Source organism: Clupea harengus, chromosome 4 (assembly GCF_900700415.2).
Source record: "Clupea harengus chromosome 4, Ch_v2.0.2, whole genome shotgun sequence".
In the NCBI taxonomy this organism is placed as follows: domain Eukaryota; kingdom Metazoa; phylum Chordata; class Actinopteri; order Clupeiformes; family Clupeidae; genus Clupea; species Clupea harengus.
The window spans coordinates 11464731-11482230 of NC_045155.1; the positions used below are offsets into that span (position 1 = coordinate 11464731).

General features: G+C 46.6%; 1 protein-coding gene across 4 annotated transcripts in view; it reads left to right on the forward strand.

Moving 5' to 3' along the window:
• The window catches only part of acot7 (acyl-CoA thioesterase 7), a 69368-nt gene that overhangs the window by 8170 nt on the left and 43698 nt on the right, over positions 1 to 17500 (forward strand). For 3 of the 4 annotated variants that reach the window (XM_031566242.2, XM_031566240.2, XM_031566241.2), the window contains exons 4-7: positions 9538 to 9629; positions 12165 to 12279; positions 12757 to 12771; positions 13250 to 13336. In XM_031566242.2, coding sequence (XP_031422102.1) covers positions 9538 to 9629; positions 12165 to 12279; positions 12757 to 12771; positions 13250 to 13336 — 309 coding nt within the window. The remainder of the gene's footprint in view (positions 1 to 9537; positions 9630 to 12164; positions 12280 to 12756; positions 12772 to 13249; positions 13337 to 17500) is intronic. The other variant, XM_012826197.3, reaches the window with a different exon arrangement.

Below are 17500 nucleotides of genomic sequence, written 5' to 3' on the forward strand. Positions count from 1 at the left end.
TAGAGAGTTTTTGCATCTGTGAGCTGCACTTGAAAGGTTATTATCACCTTTCCTAATGGGGATCAACCACCTAGCTTTGCATGACTGACTGACTGATTGAAAGAGAATGAGGAAATCTGTGATTGCAAGTCTAACATTCTCAAACATTTGCCTGATTGCTGGAGTACCTTCTTGTTTAATCAGTCGTATTGTAACATTAAACCAGACGTCGTTCCAGACACCGTCTCCTCACCCAACCACTCGAGTTGGGCAGTTTTCAGAAGAGCCAATTATGAACTTCTAACTTTAAAATGATTGAACAGGTACGCTATCTACGACCATCACACATAAATACCGCCATCACATATTAATGCGACTGGAACGTTTTAGGTTGCATGGATAGCCCCTTGATGAAATGCATTTTTAAGAGTCGATGCTATGCTTCAGTAAGACCTCCCATCTTACTTGCGCTGGTCTGAGGTCTGCTAAGGGAATTGAGGTCTGTCTTCACTGTCTCTCTCCCAGATTTGTTGCTCTATTTTTTACTGTGACCTTTCGGCCATAAAAGGATACAGCAGCCAAAAACAAATAACACTGCCCCTCCACGTACACTCTGTTCAGTCAGTCCTTGAGTACATGCCGAGTGCGTCATACTGCAGCTTAGTGTCTCCGTTGTTTATGGTATGTCGCTAACAAATTATGTACTTGTAACGGCACCAAGGAGCATCCAACTGGCCTTTGCTCTGGAGACCACGTCAGCCCCCGTCACCTAAAACCCTAACTGGCTCCCGGTCGACCAGCACATCCATTTCAGAACTCCTTCAATGAGCACTAAGGACCTCTTGACATCATCATCAACTCCTTGTCACCTTTAGAGCTATGGCCCCAGACCCATGGCACTGATTGACTTAACTGAACCATATAGTGTATTTTACACCATGACACCGATTGACTGACATTATAGTGTGTTTGACACCATTCCCCTTGCTGACCAGGGTTGAGGTAACCAGGGTTGGCGTCATTCCCTGTGGCACATGCATTGACGTTGCAGGCATAGCATTATGCCTGTGATTGGTTGATATCCGTATGGATTTTAAATGTGGAGGAATTTCAATGTGTTCTTTTTTTCAGTTACCTGGTCTACCTGGACAGCTGTGTGAGTGTAGCACGCACCATTGTCCTAGAAATGCCAGTGGATAAATCTCACTTTAAGAGGGGTTTCACAGAGAACAAAGGAAAAAGTGTTAAGAAATAATAGGAACAGAAAACAGACAAGAGGAAAAGAAAGAGAGAGAGAGAAAGGTGTGTGTGTGTGTGTGTGTGTGTGTGTGTGGGGGGGGGGGGGGGTTAAAAGGACAAAACAAAAGAGGTATCCCCAAGGCGCATGTTGTTACCACAGCAACTGGGTTGTCATGAGGGCTGGCTGGGATGATGGTGGTGTGTGTGTGTGGGGTGGGGGGGGCTGGTTAGAGAGGATTGCTGCGAGCGAAACGGCAAACTTGCAGACACACACCGCACCACACCAGCTCACCCTGGGACAGGCACTGCCACGGACAACCCCTTCTGGGGTCCATCAAGGTGGGAGTGTCTGGCCCGGGGAAGTGGGTGATATCATCGACATGTGGGGAGAGAGGGAGAGAGAGAGATGAAGAGAGAGAGAGAGAGAGTTTGGACCAGAGGGAGGGGGGCGATACTGAGCATGCTCCTGATGGCTTGGTGTCGTAAGCCTAACCTACAGCCTCTTATGCGTTTGTGCATCTCAGATCAAAGGAGCAGGAGAATAGACGCTGGCAGGACCATGTGGCAGATCAAACATGGCAGTAAAGAGATAATAATTAAACACGTCTATGGAGAAATGAGCGGAAAATGGGTATAAAGCTTTGATTTGAGATTGAGTATCAAACTAGACAAGAAGATTTTTGTCGCCCTCAATCCACTGTTCCAGCTTGAAGTAAAACTGGAAATGTAAAAAGCAAATGCTCAGCTTTATGGAAAGAAGAAAATGGACTACCACCCCACCCCACCCCACACCCACCACCCCCATGCTTGTTGTGCCCTTAGAAGGGTGGAGAGTGTATCTATATATGATGTGTGTGTATGTATATATGACTTACATATAAAGCATGTTTGTGTGATTATGTGGCTGTGAATGGATTGAGGCACACATATGCGTGAGTGCGTGTGTGTGCCAAGTAATGTGTGTGTGCGTGTGTGTGTGTGTGTGTGTGTGTGTGTGTGTGTGTGTGCAGTGGTGTCATGCCAGTCAGCTCAGAGCCCGAGCTGATGACTTGCAGCCAAGTGGCGCCAGGCACCAGGCCCGGTACCAGCTGGTGCTGCTTGGTTCTGCTGCCTGCGTCACATGACCGAGGTGACAATCACGGGTCTATTCCAAAACGCCACACTTTTTTTTCGAGTTTGATGTGAGCCAAGGGCTAGAAGAAGACATAGGAAAGAGACCTTTCCTGCTGCTGAGTTTTGAGGCACCCACTGACTTTACCGAACAAAACATAAAAACCCTACTTGAATGAGAAGGGTTTCGAGTGTTGGATACTAACATTCACAGCCATCCAATTTAATCTCAGGAAATTGGATCGGTACAGTTGGTTCAAATACCGGGACACAGTTCCCATGTTGACAGTGTAGGAGACCTGCTTTATTTAATCTCTCTGCAAACGCGTTTGAAGTTTCTGTCTGGTCGTTTGTCTCGTCCTCTGTTGTAATAGTCCTGGCAGCAGTAGCTGTGTCTCCAGAACCCCAGAGACGTCTCCTCTTTTTGATAGAAAAATAGCCCTATTTGGTAACAAACAAAAACAAACTAGAACTGTGGAAGCCTCAGCTGCATGCCTTCCAAAGTAGTGTGTGTGTGTGTTTGTGTTTGTGTGTGTGTGTGTGTTTAGTTTCCATTTCAACCAATCTCCACTTCTTATTCCAGTACTCATTTCTCGTGCTTGTAGACGTGCTTTGTCTAGTATTTGGCTTTCCTGCCCTTGATCTGCCGCGGACCTGATCCACATCCACGTCTTGTTGAGGGGCCGCCCCCCCCTTCATTCGGTGACTTAACGTGTCTGCGGCCCGCATGCCGCCGGCATGGATTAGCCGGCACGGCACGGAGTTTCACCTCCCCGGCAGACACGACCGGGGATGAGCAGTGAGGCATGGAGCGAGAGGTGTGTGAAGAGGGTGACGGTGATCAGCGCCGGTAGAGGAAACCGCAGCAGGAGTAGCGGTCTTTCATGGGGGGCTTAAAGAGTCTGTCTTCACCCGGGCAGCGGAGTGGAGTGCTGCTGAGGAGCTGAGGGCAGGGAGTCAGAGGGAGTCGGGCAGGCCTGTGCTGGATGCGCCTCCTGTGGGGGTGTGAGGAGTCTTATAGGCTTGCTCCCTGTGATGTGCATACGGGGAGGTATGCAGCCGAGGTGTGTGTGGCTTTAGTTAGTTTAGTGGTGTGTGTGTGTGTGTGTGTGTGGCGACTGGGGGGACTGCTGTGATTCTGTGTGTGTTCGTAAGCATGTTATATATTTATCCTGATTGATGAGGCAGCTGTGTAGTGTCTTCATGCCGTACTCAGTTGTGCGTGTGTATGTTTCTGTGTGTGCTTTTGCCAATATGTGTGTGTGTGTGTGTGTGAGTGTTTGTGTGGTTTTGTTGTAGTGTGTTTTTGTCTGTGTGGCTTTGCGCGTGTGTGTGTGTTTTTTGTGATTGTGTGTGCGCGTGTGTGTCTTTGTGTGAGTGTTGCCCCTTTAAAGGATCCTGAGGTGCCCGAGGCGAGAGAGGGGAACGGGAGCAGACATTATTTGCTTCTGTCATGTTGACTCATCGTCACGCGTCACAAACAGTGTCCGGGCCCACCACAGACACTGAACAGTACCCCCACACACACACACACACCCACACACACACACGGAACACACACACACACACACACACGGAACACACACACAACACACATGCCGACCTCAATTCTGCTCTTGTCTCCTACCTTGCCATCACCACTGTTATGAACATCCCCCTACAGAGTTTTAATGTGTCCGCTCGTTTACGCCTCTCGTGCACACACATTCTCTCTCTCTCACACACACACACACACACACACACGCACACACACACGCACACACGCTTCTGTGCTCTAATTCTGTCACACGCGCACTCTTCCCAAATGCTCAGGAGTGAATGAATAAAACATCTTGCGCGCTCTGGAACAGAAGTGCAGCAGTCATGGCAGTGGTGTGACCCCTTCCTGCCTGCCTCTCTCTCTCTCTCTCTCTCTCTCTCTCTCTCTCTCTCTCTCTCTCTCTCTCTTTCTGTCTCTTTCTCCCTCTCACTCTTTCTTTCTGTCTCTCTCTGTCTCTCCCCCATCTTGAGGCTGTCTCTCAGCCCTAAGGAGCATGGTGGGGGTGGGGGTGGGGGTGGGGGGGCTGGCTCCTGACTCATGGGCTCTCTTAGGACGACCTGGGAGCCGGGAGCAACCTCGGAGCGTCACAGCCCCCTGCCCACTCCACCATGGTCAGACACAAATTCTAGCCCTGCACCCCCCATCCGCCGCTGGGCAGCCAGCAGAGTCATCGATGAGCTCCAGTGTGTGGAGAGGCAGAGTGGGAGGGTGAGGAACCACAGCTACATATCACAAGTCCTGCCGCCAGTGGACAGCACACTCAGAACAAGTGACTGCGCATGAGAGAGAGTAAGACAGAGAGAGACAGAGAGAGAGAAAGACAGAGAGAGAGAGAGAGAGAGAGAGAGAGCAAGCAAGCAAGTAAGAGAGAGACCGAAAGAGAGTAAGACAGCAAGAAAAAGAGGGAGACAGAGAAAGATATGTATATATATATATATATTACACAGGCGATAAAAGTGTGTGTGTGCGCGCACGCACGCAGGAGAGGCGGTGTGACTGCATGCACACCCGAGATACAGCAGGAGTGTATGAGCACTAAAACCAGATTATGTATTTATCACACACACACGAGCAACAGGAGTGTGTGCATGGATGCACACACACAGAGGAGACACAGACAGAGTGTGTACACTGGAGTGATTGTGTATGCTTGTGGAAATATGTGTATGGCATGAGTGGTTAGAAAGATGAGTGAGATAGGGAGAGAGAGATGGCTAAAGAAGTGGTTGGTGAAGATAGTGAGGACACTGCTGAGAGAGAGAGAGGGATGGATGGAGAGAGTGTGAGCCAGAGAGAGAGAGAGAGAGAGGGAGAGGGGGGGGGGACACACAGACACAGAGAGAGTGAGTGTGAGCGAGGGAGAGAGGCTCTGGGGTGTCACATGACTGTGCTGGCAGGTTACACACAGACAGTCAGGCCGCATCTCATCATCTGCGTCTCACTCACACTCCCCAGGGTCTCCCTCCCCATGCGCAGGGGCCGTGATCATCAGCCCCACAGGGCAGCCCCGCTGTTGCGCGCGCACACACACACACACACACACACACAGACATGTACACACGCATAGACACACACACACATACACACACACACAGACATGTACACACGCATAGACACACACACACACACACACACAGACATGTACACACACATAGACACACCCACACACACACACACACACACCCACCAACAGACATATACACGAACATACTCTCGCACAAAATATATATATATAAAAGGCATCTCTTGCTGTACAGACAGTCCCAGTCTTAGACAGAGGCACACGTCATGCATACACACACTCAGACACACTTTTTATACACGTGCCTTAGATCACACACATGCACATTCACCTAGCACACAAAATACACTCACACACACTTGGAAGAACATTCGTTGTCATGCATGACTCTTAATGTTGCACATACTGTTTCAACACACACACACACACCTACACACACACACACACACACCTACACACACACACACACACAGTGCCGGAGGAGGGATTATGGGGGAGGGTAGAGGGCTGATGGGTGCACATAGAGGCTGCTATTGGAGGAACTACTGCACTGCATTGTGGGAAGGATTTAAAATAAGGCTTGTCCTCCCTGCTTTGATTATTTTGTTGTGCCTTTTGAGGAGGGGATGGAAAACACCACACAGGCTCTCTGTCTCACACTTTAGACACACACACACACACACACACACACACACACACACACACACACACACACACATATATCACATATATGATGTGTGTGTCACACACCCTCTCTCTCTCTGGCTGCCTTCCTCACACTAATATTAATATACACGCGTTATCCAGATGCTTGTGTTAAAATAATCCACACACACACACACACACACACAAATACACACACACACACACACACACACACACACACACACACACACACACACACACACACACACAAATACACACACACACACACACAAATACACACACACTCATCCTTTGGCAGTGTGGGTGTGAGAAGTCTTACACAGCAGGGCTTTAGTTAATTACTGTTGCACTACAATCTCATCCCATTCTCCCACTGATTCCTGCCTCTCACCTTCACATTCCACTCCACTGATCCACACACTCACACACACACACACTACACATGCACAAATACCCTACATAGACATCAGAAGCAAGTCATTACCTTTACAAATTCACACATGCAGTAAATACACGTTACAGTGCACACACACATATCCAGGTATCGACACACACACACACATGCTCACTCACACTCACTAATGAAATGAGCACAAATAACATCTGCGAGCGCTTAGCTAAACAAAACAGGCGCAAACGACCTAAGTTAGCCGCAGGCAGTTATTTATAGAGGTTTTTTATTTCCACGGTGACCGCCGGCTGCATGAAACGTGCGCAGCACAGCACAGCTCCGTCCCGCTGGCTCGCCTCAGCGGAAAATGTGGAGCGGCAATTGGCGTCGGAAACATTAAACAATTCCCGCTAATTACGGCCGTGCACCGGGGAATGGGCCGTTCTTCCGAGACAATTAGCCAGACAACACGGGGCCATTAAAGTCGTCTCTGGGCCCCTTTCTGCAGTAGGTTAGGGTAGCATGTGCACGCCCAAATGAACATAGGCAGCCAGTGAAAGGCGTTTAATACACACACACACAGAAATACAAACACACACACACGTGCTTATACAGAAAAACACACACACAGACAGATGCATGAATGACAGACACATAAATATATGCACATACACTTAATACCTGCTTAAACCTTATGAACCTTGCAGGTGCTCCAGACTGTCCAATAGGATCTCTACTGATATGGCAGGAGCTTTTGAAACATGTTGGCGTGAGAGAATGAGCCTACATGAAGAGTTCAGTAAAAGACCTTACAAAACTGTGTGTGGTTGTCTTAATGATCAACGGAACATGGATTCTAATTTTCCCCATTGCCGATTCACCATCATCATTTAACCTGAGATGTGAGCACAAACCATTCAGAAATGCACCATGCTGTTTGACATCGAAATTACACTGTTGTTTTGTGGCAGGGTTGCTAGGAGAAACTGACTGATGCCATTCTGACCCCAGCCGCAGTCACTGTCATCTTCAGCATCTCTGTGTAAACCCAGCCCACTTCCTCCAGAGCTATACTCCATTTACATTCTGAACGAAATATTGACTGAGCTAACACCGTGGATTATGAAAATATTTGAAGAGCGAGAGAGAGAGAGAGATACAGAGAAAGAGAGAGGGAAAGAGAGACAGAGAAAGAGAGACAGAGAGAGAGAGACAGAAAGGAAGAGAGAAGAGCAAAGGCAGAGAGGGAGGGTAGAGGGCCCCATCTCTGTGTGTGTGTGTGAACTCTTGTGACTGTCCCCTAACATGACCCCCTCCCCATTCCCAAAGCATTAGGATAGAGGGATGAGTAAAAAGGAGGGAGAGAGTGAGTAAGTGAGAGAGATGTGTTTGCATGGGCGCCAGTTCCCCCGCAGAAAGAGAGCTGAGTGCTGTGTTATTCCTAGTCCCATCAAGCACAGTGTGTGCGGGAGACATGTAAATATCTCCTCTCCCATGCGCAACTTTCCGCCCGATCGGCAGAGGGAACCAATTAGAGCACCCATTTTCGCTGTGGTGGCGAGATGTGCCGCAGACTCCCGACACTGTTGGCATGGCAACTAGCCTGTGTGCATGTTTTTTTTTTTTCCTTTTTTTTTTTTTTTTACAGAGTGTAAAATGCAAATGCTATTCCCAAAAGCAATCTATGAAAATCTCACTCCCTCACCATCCCCCTTCCCTCCCTCCCTCCCTCCCTCTCTTGCCCCCACTCCATCTTTCCACATCAATCCTCTGCAGTTTGTAACTAATTTCAAAGTGACAAAGCCATTGTTACAGAACAGCGATGCCATAAAGCATTTTAATCAATGCATTGCATGGCATAATTCACTGAGAAGAACAAACAAAGAGGAAAATAAACAAAGGCACAGTGAGTTATAAGGGACCATAAAATAAGGAAAAAACACTGAAATCACTTCACTGAGATCATGTTGAGTTTGCATAATTTGTTTAATTACAAAAATAAAACTGAATGATGAAGACTAAAATCTGTGTGGTGGAACTTAATTTAAAATCAGTAGCTGACTAAGAAATTTGCCTTGCAATTTCCATAAAGCACTAAAGCGAAGTGCGTTTGTTGTGTTTGTGTGTTTGTGTTTGTGTTTGTGTTTAAGAGAGCATATGTGTTTGTTTCTGACCGTGAATGTCTGTGTGAGCTAGTGAGTAGCGCCCAGAGCTGAAAGGTAGTTTTTGTAATGCGGCAGCTCTTGGTTTGAGATGAATGGAGAGTGCACCGAAGGCCCAGCGCTCGGCAACCTACGGCCCAGTGTGAGTAATCCGAGTCAGGGAGCCGCCTCACCTGTGGCCCCCCGAGACATGGAGCTCTCACCTCACACACACCTGCTCTCCTCAGGAGACCCTTTGACATCTGACGCATGTCCACACCATCCAGTGACCCAGCAGAACATCTCACACACACACACACACACACACTTACACATACATGGGCATACACTCACACACAACCGGTCGCACCCAAAAATAGCCTCCTTGGCACTTCATAAAAAAGAGAAGCAGAAAAGAACAGGCACTGGCAGGGGGAAGTTGATGTTTCCATGACAACACTGCCACAGCCTGGTGGCAGGCAGTGCAACTCGCCAAAGAGTTTTTACAAAAAAACATGATGGTGTGTGTGCGGGGGTGCACGTGCTTCTTGCATGGTTTATATAAGGTCTGATTACCAAATTACGAGGAAGGAAAAGATATTAATAACATAATTAATGTGCGAGTGCTTTGTATCAGAACTGAGATTTTGACAGGTCATTATAAATTACTCATTAAGGCCTGTGCCCTGGCTTCCCTCTGTCATGAAAGTGCATTTCACATTTGCTCACAGTTTAAAGTAAAAAAGTTGTATAAAAGTTGTATAAAAGTCCATGATGGATGTGCCGGTGGGTGTGATTGGTTGGGTTATTACTCTTTAATAAGTGATAGTATGAATCTCTAATGAAAACGTTTAACCAGCAAAATCTTTCGTCATTCATATCACAGCTATGATTTTAGTTTAGTTGAGTTTTAGTCATTTCAATGTATTTTGTGTTTACTTTGTTTTAGGGGCCAAAAAAGTAACCAACAAGGCCGCTCTTTGGTATGTCCCCTTCTCCATTAAAAACATGGACAAAATCATAGACGTTCCACCAATTGAGGTAGGTAAACATTTCCTTCCACCCTTCATACAGGCAGTACATTCAGTACAACTCAGAACAGACCCAACAAACCCAAGCTATTTACACAACAGCAGTGTTGGGATGCTATCAGTGGGGAAATGCCTGCTCGTAATTCATAATCCGGCTGTAATTTTAAAGTTGAGCAAACACTGGCATATGAATAATTACTTTCATGGAGTAATGGGGGGTGGGGGAAAACTTGAAGCCAAAGATAATAAGATCTTTTGTAGCCAGGCTGTAGCAGTCTAGTCCCATGTGTGTCCATTGCAACCCCCTGACATCACAGCAAGCCAAACTATTGACTGGGAACTTGCATCGTTAGTGCCAAAAAATCACTGCAACCAGCTACGGCGCCGGGGGGGGGGGATCTGCCCGGATCAGAACCATGGGAGTGTTTCAGCCCGTCCTCTGGGGTTTGAGCCCCTGGGTTTTGATAAGAGAGGGATGTCTGCTGCCGTTCCCATGGCACTGAATGCTTGTCCGGGGGTTCCCTCGCTTTTTTCTCGTTCTGATTTTGTCTTAGTTTTCCCCTGCCTCCTGTTAACTTTGCTCATTGTATGTTCACGCCACGCCACACCACGTCAGACGCCAAGGTCAGGGAAGTCTCCAGGATGAAGCTGCAGACGCCAGGGAAGATCCTGTGAGCTTGTGTAGACGGTGTCACTCCTTCAGAAGCCCCCCCACCCCCCCTTTACTGCCGTAGTTCTTATGTAATGTGCTGTAGTGAATAATGCCCCTCTAGCAACAGAGCCCAGCTACTTTAATTTCCTCTCGTGCTTGCACACACATACAGTGGGGAAAATAAGTATTTGAACCCCTGCCGATTTCGCAAGTTTGGCCACTTGCAAAGAAATGTGTGATCTATAATTGTAATGGTAGGTGTATTTTAACAGTGAGAAATAGAATATCAACAAAAAATCCAGAAAACTGCATTTTATAACATTTATGACTTAATTTGCATTTGATGCAGAAAATAAGTATTTGAACCCCTAGCAAAACATGACTTAGTACTTGGTGGAATAACCCTTATTGGCAAGCACAGACGTCAGACTTTTCTTGTAGTTGGTCACCAGGTTTACACACATCTCAGGAGGGATTTTGGTCCACTCCTCTTTGCAGATCCTCTCCAAATCCTTAAGGTTGCGTTTTCAATGGGAGGGAATGAGGGAATGAGGTTCAAGCCCAATATTCCACATTACATGGCCCCATCCATAGTCCCCTCGATGCAGTGGAGTCGTCCTGTACCCTTGGCAGAGAAACAGCCCCAAAGCATAATGTTTCCACCTCCATGCTTGACGGTGGGGATGGTGTCATATTCAGCATTCTTCCCCCTCCAAACGCGGCAAGTCGAGTTGATGCCAAAGAGCTTATCTGACCACATCCTGTCTCCCAATCCTCCTTAGAATCATTCAAGTGTTCATTGGCAAACTTCAGACGGCCCTGTACATGTGCTTCCTTGAGCAGGGGGACCTTGCGAGTTCTGCAGTACTTCAAACCATTACGGCGTAGTGTGTTGCCAATGGTTTTCTTGGTGACTGTGGTCCCAGCTGCCTTGAGATCATTCACAAGCTCCCCCTGTGTAGTTCCGGGGTTATTCTGCACCTTTCGGATGATCACCGATACCGCACAAGGGGATATCTTGCATGGAGCCCCAGACCTAGAGCGATGGACAGTTGTTTGGTGTTGCTTCCATTTACAAATAATCGCACCAATAGTTGTCTGCTTCTCACCAAGCTGCTTGCCGATGGTTTTGTAACCCATTCCAGCCTTGTGCAGGTCTACAATCTTATCTCTGACGTCCTTGGTCAACTCTTTGGTCTTTCCCATGGTGGTGAGGTTGAAGGTGTGAAGTATGATTCTTTGGACAGGTTTCTTTTATACACGTCACCAGTTGAGATCAGTTGTACCTTGTTAGGCCTAATGAGGACTAATCTGTGTGCTTCTTGGGCACATAACTGGTCATTGGGAGCCAGAATTCTTGCTGTTTGCTTGGGGGTTCAAATACTTATTTTCTGCATCAAATGCAAATTAAGTCATAAATGTTGTAAAATGCAGTTTTCTGGATTTTTTTGTTGATATTCTATTTCTCACTGTTAAAATACACTTACCATTACAATTATAGATCACACATTTCTTTGCAAGTGGCCAAACTTGCGAAATCGGCAGGGGTTCAAATACTTATTTTCCCCACTGTATGGCTGTCTGCTGTAGCTTTCCCCTCCATTTTATCTTCATTATTGATTCAGGGGAGGCGGTGTGTGCTCTCACTACTAATAAGTCTCTTGATGGTGATGGGAGATGGAGAGAAGTTTTAAGTGTTGTCAGTGTTCGTTCTGTGTGTTGGCCTGTGAAAAAATACGTAGTCAGCACTGATGCTAAGCAATGTAGTCTATGCAGCACTGACATTCCCTAGTTGTGAATCAGCTGGGGTTACCTTAAATGTTTTATTGAAGGTGTGTGTGTGTGTGTGTGTGTGTGTGTGTGTGTGTGTGTGTGTGTGTGTGTGTGTCTCAGTACTCCAGCCCTGAGGTGGAAGAAGAAGGGAAGAAGCGTTATGAATCTCAGAAGATGGAGAGGTTTGAGACAAAGGAGCGGAATGGAGAGTTAATCAACCCAGTGTCTATCCCAGGTAATAGAACTGCTGGTTTCCACAGCCTGACTGGCCTCTGACTCCATATGGAGATGTGTCCACGTGTGTTTAGGGTTAATTTGACGCACTTACACCTTAAACCTGTTCTAAGTACAGTTAGTGATAGTCCCGTATGAGCATTGACTGCCTACTGTGTGATAACATGTAACTCTGAGTCTGATCAATACATCAAGGACTCACCATTACACTCGATAACATGTGTTCCTGATGTCAGTCATAATATTAATCGTCAGTTCATGGTATCAATAAACCAACTGAGGAGAGTGGGAAAAGTTCTCATACAAAAAAAGAAAACATAGGTGGGTAAATGGGTGAAAAACATGAATTACTGTGGATGCAGATATTTGATATTTGATAGAGCAAATTGCCATTGTCTGCATAGGTAAAGTTCATGTTTGCTAATTTGATCATGCTTAACCCAATCCCCCTTTTTATTTCACCTTGCCTGCTGTACAGACCGACACATGAAAGGTAGGTGTATCTGTTTATCTGCCTGCTGTTGTTTAAACTAGTAGCCTAGCCTCCTAGGTCGAGCGATGCACCACTCAGTGGAGGGGTGGTAGAAAGAGCATACCTGTTTTGTGGTTTATAGTGGCTTTGCTGACTTGGTACTTGCATATGGTCTTGCACAGTCTTGCGGCAGTGGAAGATCCAGGGGCCCGCTGCTTTTGATGTGGATTTTTGTTGGCTTTTCATTTGTGCAGTGGAGTCTTTTCCTGTGTCACCAGTCCCCTCAGGCCAGCTTTAATGTGTTTCAGCCTGCAGGCATTCTCACTGCTGTTGGGACCACGGGTCTCTCGAACAGACCCACATTAAATACATGTAGATTCAACTGGCATCAAGGTGTCAAGATGGCTGTTGACACCGGAACATTGGGCCAGTGTGTCTAACTGTGATTCATTGTGTATGTGTAAATGCCTTTGTGTCCTCTTTCTCTCTCTCTCTTCAGAGCCCTACACTGTTGGCTTCAGCCAGTCCAGTCTGATCCACCTGGTTGGGCCATCTGACTGCACACTGCTGGGCTTCGTGCATGGAGGTAAGCTGTCAGTCAATCACCCTTATTCATCTGTGTCTCTGTGTGTGTGTGTGTGTGTGTGTGTGTGTGTGTGTGTGTGTGTGTGTGTGTGTGTGTGTGTGTGTGTGTAAATGTGAGTATGCTAGAAGAAGCTCAAACACACTTGAACTGGGATGAACACCTGGCACTGCCTCACACTGTTACATTTGATCAGATATGTCAACATAACATTATGAATCATTATCATATTACCACTAATATTATTATGGGTCTTTGGATGTTCGCCATGTTTGTTCTTTCACGCGTCCCTATGCGAGAGTAACCCAGAGGCATGGAAACATTGCATCCTGTGAATAATAACGGAAACCTTTAGGGAACTAGAACAATATGGTTACGGCCTTTAATCCTCAATTCCTTATTTTCCAAAACACCACATATTGGGCTTGTTGTGTTCCCTCAAGCTCCTAGAGTAACACGAACAAAAGGATTTATTGCCTTCAATAGTAAAGTAGACACCGGTGACAGGATCACATATTGAATCAAGGGCATATAAGTGTACTTCCTGACAAGTACTGTCAGCTGATGGGCTCTTTATATGTCTTAAATAGGGGGATTGGAAAGAAAGCTGTTGCCTTTCAGCGTCTCAAGTGCAGGGCCACTGAGAAAAGAACAGCCTTATGTAAATCCCCTAGAGAGAGAGAGAGAGAGAGAGAGAGGACTAATTTCTCCTTTGAGCAATCTGTTTGTAAAATTTGTGGCTTGAGTTAGATCAGAGCAGCTTTTCTATCACCCAGGCCTCACAGATCTAATGGCGTAGTGCTTTGTAGTGTTTTCCGGTATTGACGTGGGGTCTCTGTGAATGTGCTCTGCTCCTGAATAAAGGCCGCGGGTGTGTGGCAAGAGTGGCTAGAGGAGTTGAGTGAAAAACTCCTGTCACACCACACAGACACAGAGAGAGAGAGAGAGAGAGAGAGAGAGAGAGATAGAAAGAGACAGGGACATACAGAGAGAGAGAGAGAGAGAGAGAGAGAGATAAAGAGAGAGAGAGAGAGAGAGAGAAAGAAAGACCTTATCCTGTGAGAAATTAAGCTGAGTTGTGGTGTTGTGTTGTGAGAGCCTCCCTGTACACCGCCAGCACTGCCTGGCTCTCACCTCTCCATTATTGCCTGACCTCCAGGCCCTCGCTGTGTCTCCTTTCGGCCGCCAAAGCTCTTGATCCCAGATAGATAGATAGATAGATAGATAGATAGATAGATGGGGGGTCAGGTCACTCAGGCCCAGGCACTGCCCTCCGTGCCATCACTGGCCGTGGTCACTGACTGACAGACAGGCAGGAGCCAGGGGAGAAGGAGAGGTGGGGTTGGGATGGGGCTCCAGACTAACTGCTCGACAGCTGGCCAGAGTGTTCCTCTCAGCGACAGCAACATACAGCGCTATGATTCTCAGCACTGAATCTCGACCGCCGTTATATAAGTTGTGTCGCAGCCACTTTAACTCTAAAGTACACAAACACACACACACACACACACACACACATAGGGAAGCATAAAAAGGACACTTAAGTGATATCACTCAAGTTCATTTAGTGTCATCTTTGCGAAGACACAAAGCGTTCAGTTAAAACCCTTAGGTGTTAAAACATTAAAGATAGTCAGTAAACCTTTAACACACTTTCATCATATCACCACACACCAGATACCAAGCATGACCAAGGGCTCCGAAGTAAAATATCACCATTGTCAGATGGCAGAATATCAAGTCATAAAAAAAGACACTTTCGCCAGTGTGGACCACTGCCATCACATCACCTTTAATCCCAGTGGTTTCCTCTGCCAGCTGCCTGGCCCCTGAGATGACCTGAGAGAGATTATGTAAAGCGCGGTAGCAGCTGCAGCAGCTGGAGTTAGCGAGGGTAGCGAACGGTAGTAACGCGGCCCTGTCAACATTCCTACAGCACGCGGACAGGATCATTAATGGATGAATATGTAAAGATGAAAGTGGCTCAGAGAGAAACACACACCCACAAACACTCGTTTGTAGAAGCAGGCACACACACCAACACGCCCACAAACACTCTTTCACACAAGTAAACACACACAGTCACACACGCACACTGAAAAACTGCTCAAATTGGCTACACTTTCTGCAGTTTTGTGTCCTAATTGGACAGATTCCTCTGAGCACCCCAAATGAACAGAATGTAAAAAAGCGACTCATGAACTCCAGTGGTTATCCGTCTTCTGTCTTCCTCCATCCTCTCTTTCTACCCATCCTTCTCTCTGCCTCCTTTTCTTCTCTCTGAAACCCCACACCCACACATCTCCCTATTCCCCCTTTCTGTGGATGGTGTAAATGATGGTGTGTTTGTGTGTGTTTGGTGGCAACAGAGCAGACCTATAGTCCACTTGAGACACACACACACACACACACACACTTGTCACCTCGCTTTGATGGCGTGGCTCGTTAGATGAAGTGTTTAGTGGTTCATTATTCACCCACACAAGCTGCGAAGGCACTTCCTAATGATGATACATGGCAGCACAGGTTCACATTCCTGACAGGGAGCAAATACAGGGTCATGACAGTGGAGTCTTGGCAACCACTTTAAAACATGTGTGTGTGATTTTGATGAATGCATTCCCTCATAAACACAGGGACACACTTGGCATTCGTTGTTGAAGTTCCTATAGATGTTGCTTTTACATGGTCCTTTGTTAAGATTTAGTGTCCCTTTAAGAACAAGTTGTATCACGTTTCTTAGGTGTGTGTGTGTGTGTGTGTGTGTGTGTGTGTGTGTTTGTGTTTGTGTGTGTCCCATTACACAGCAGCTCCCATTAGAGCAGCTCACTTTGTCAGCTTAACTCCTAACCTGCCTGTCCCCAGGACTTTAATTTAGAGTGTGCGTTGTGTGATGCCATCGCTGCCTGGTTATGCATGTGTGCGTGAACCTTGAAGCAGCTCATCGGAGTGGTTTCATTACCCGCTGCCACCACTTCTCCAGATTGAATTCATGTCATTGGGGGGGAACATTGAGCTGATTATTACCTGGGGTTGTATTTGTCTTTATTAATGGTTATTTTGCTCGAGTCGAGAAGTCAATTGCAGCTTGCCGCTCCGAAGCAGGCCTTGTTTTCAGATGCACAGAGTTGTTTTGGAAAAACAGCCAGTCTGAGTACTGCCTCGTTTAGACAAGACTGGCCCATACAGACAGCTTCATCATCGCCGTCAGAGGTAAACAGAACAAATAAGGGTTGCTGTGTCCTCAGAAAAGTCATATGCGGCTATGTAGCCAGCGCACCATAAAACCCTGAAAGAGAAGAGAATGGTCGTGAGGTGATTTGAGGCTGCTGTAGTTTATGGGCTGTGGTGGTTCACAGATGGGGATTAATGACCCAACCCAAGCTTTTGGGTTTGCATATCAAATTCACATCACACACACTCACAAATCTTGAGCCATCGATTACTTTTTTTTCCCCTGTGTCTTCCACTCTGGCTCTCTCTCACTTTGTCAGTATGCCTCTATATTTTCATTGCTTGTCTGCCTTTTGTGTGTGTGTGTGTGTGTGTGTGTGTGTGTGTGTGTGTTTGTTTCTGGGCTGAAGAAGCAGATCAGTGTGAATGCGGTAGACACGATTACAACTTGAGATGAGTACCCTCCCTTTGCAACATCTGGTCAGCCTGACCTTTCAAAAACGTATGAAAAAAAAACTAAATTAAGAGCTGAATGCCTTCAAATCCCTAAATGCCCCATTTTGCAAGTTAATTGGTAACTGCAGCCAACAACAGAGCCTCTGACAGGCTCTTTCACTAGAGCCTAGGAACAGAGCTGAGGAAAATATGAGTTAGTGAGTGTGTGCAAGAGTGAGAGTGAGTGAGTGCATGAGTGAGAGAATGAGACAGTGAGTGTCTTCAGGTTCTTGTCTCACTCCATTTCTGTGTCAGTCTTGTTCAAAGGGAAGAAACCGCATTAAACCTCAGTCCTCTCCTGTCTGAAAGGCATCGTTACATGTGTTTGACATCCCACCTTTCCCCACGAGTCAGACAAAGAAGTCTATTTTTTACAGTGAAATTTGTTCTGTGACGTACTCCATAAACCCTGTAAGATCCTGTCAATTCAAAGAACCATAAACTCAAAGTGCTGTGAAGAATCAAATTAAGGTTGTTCAAGTGTAGAATATATTCAGT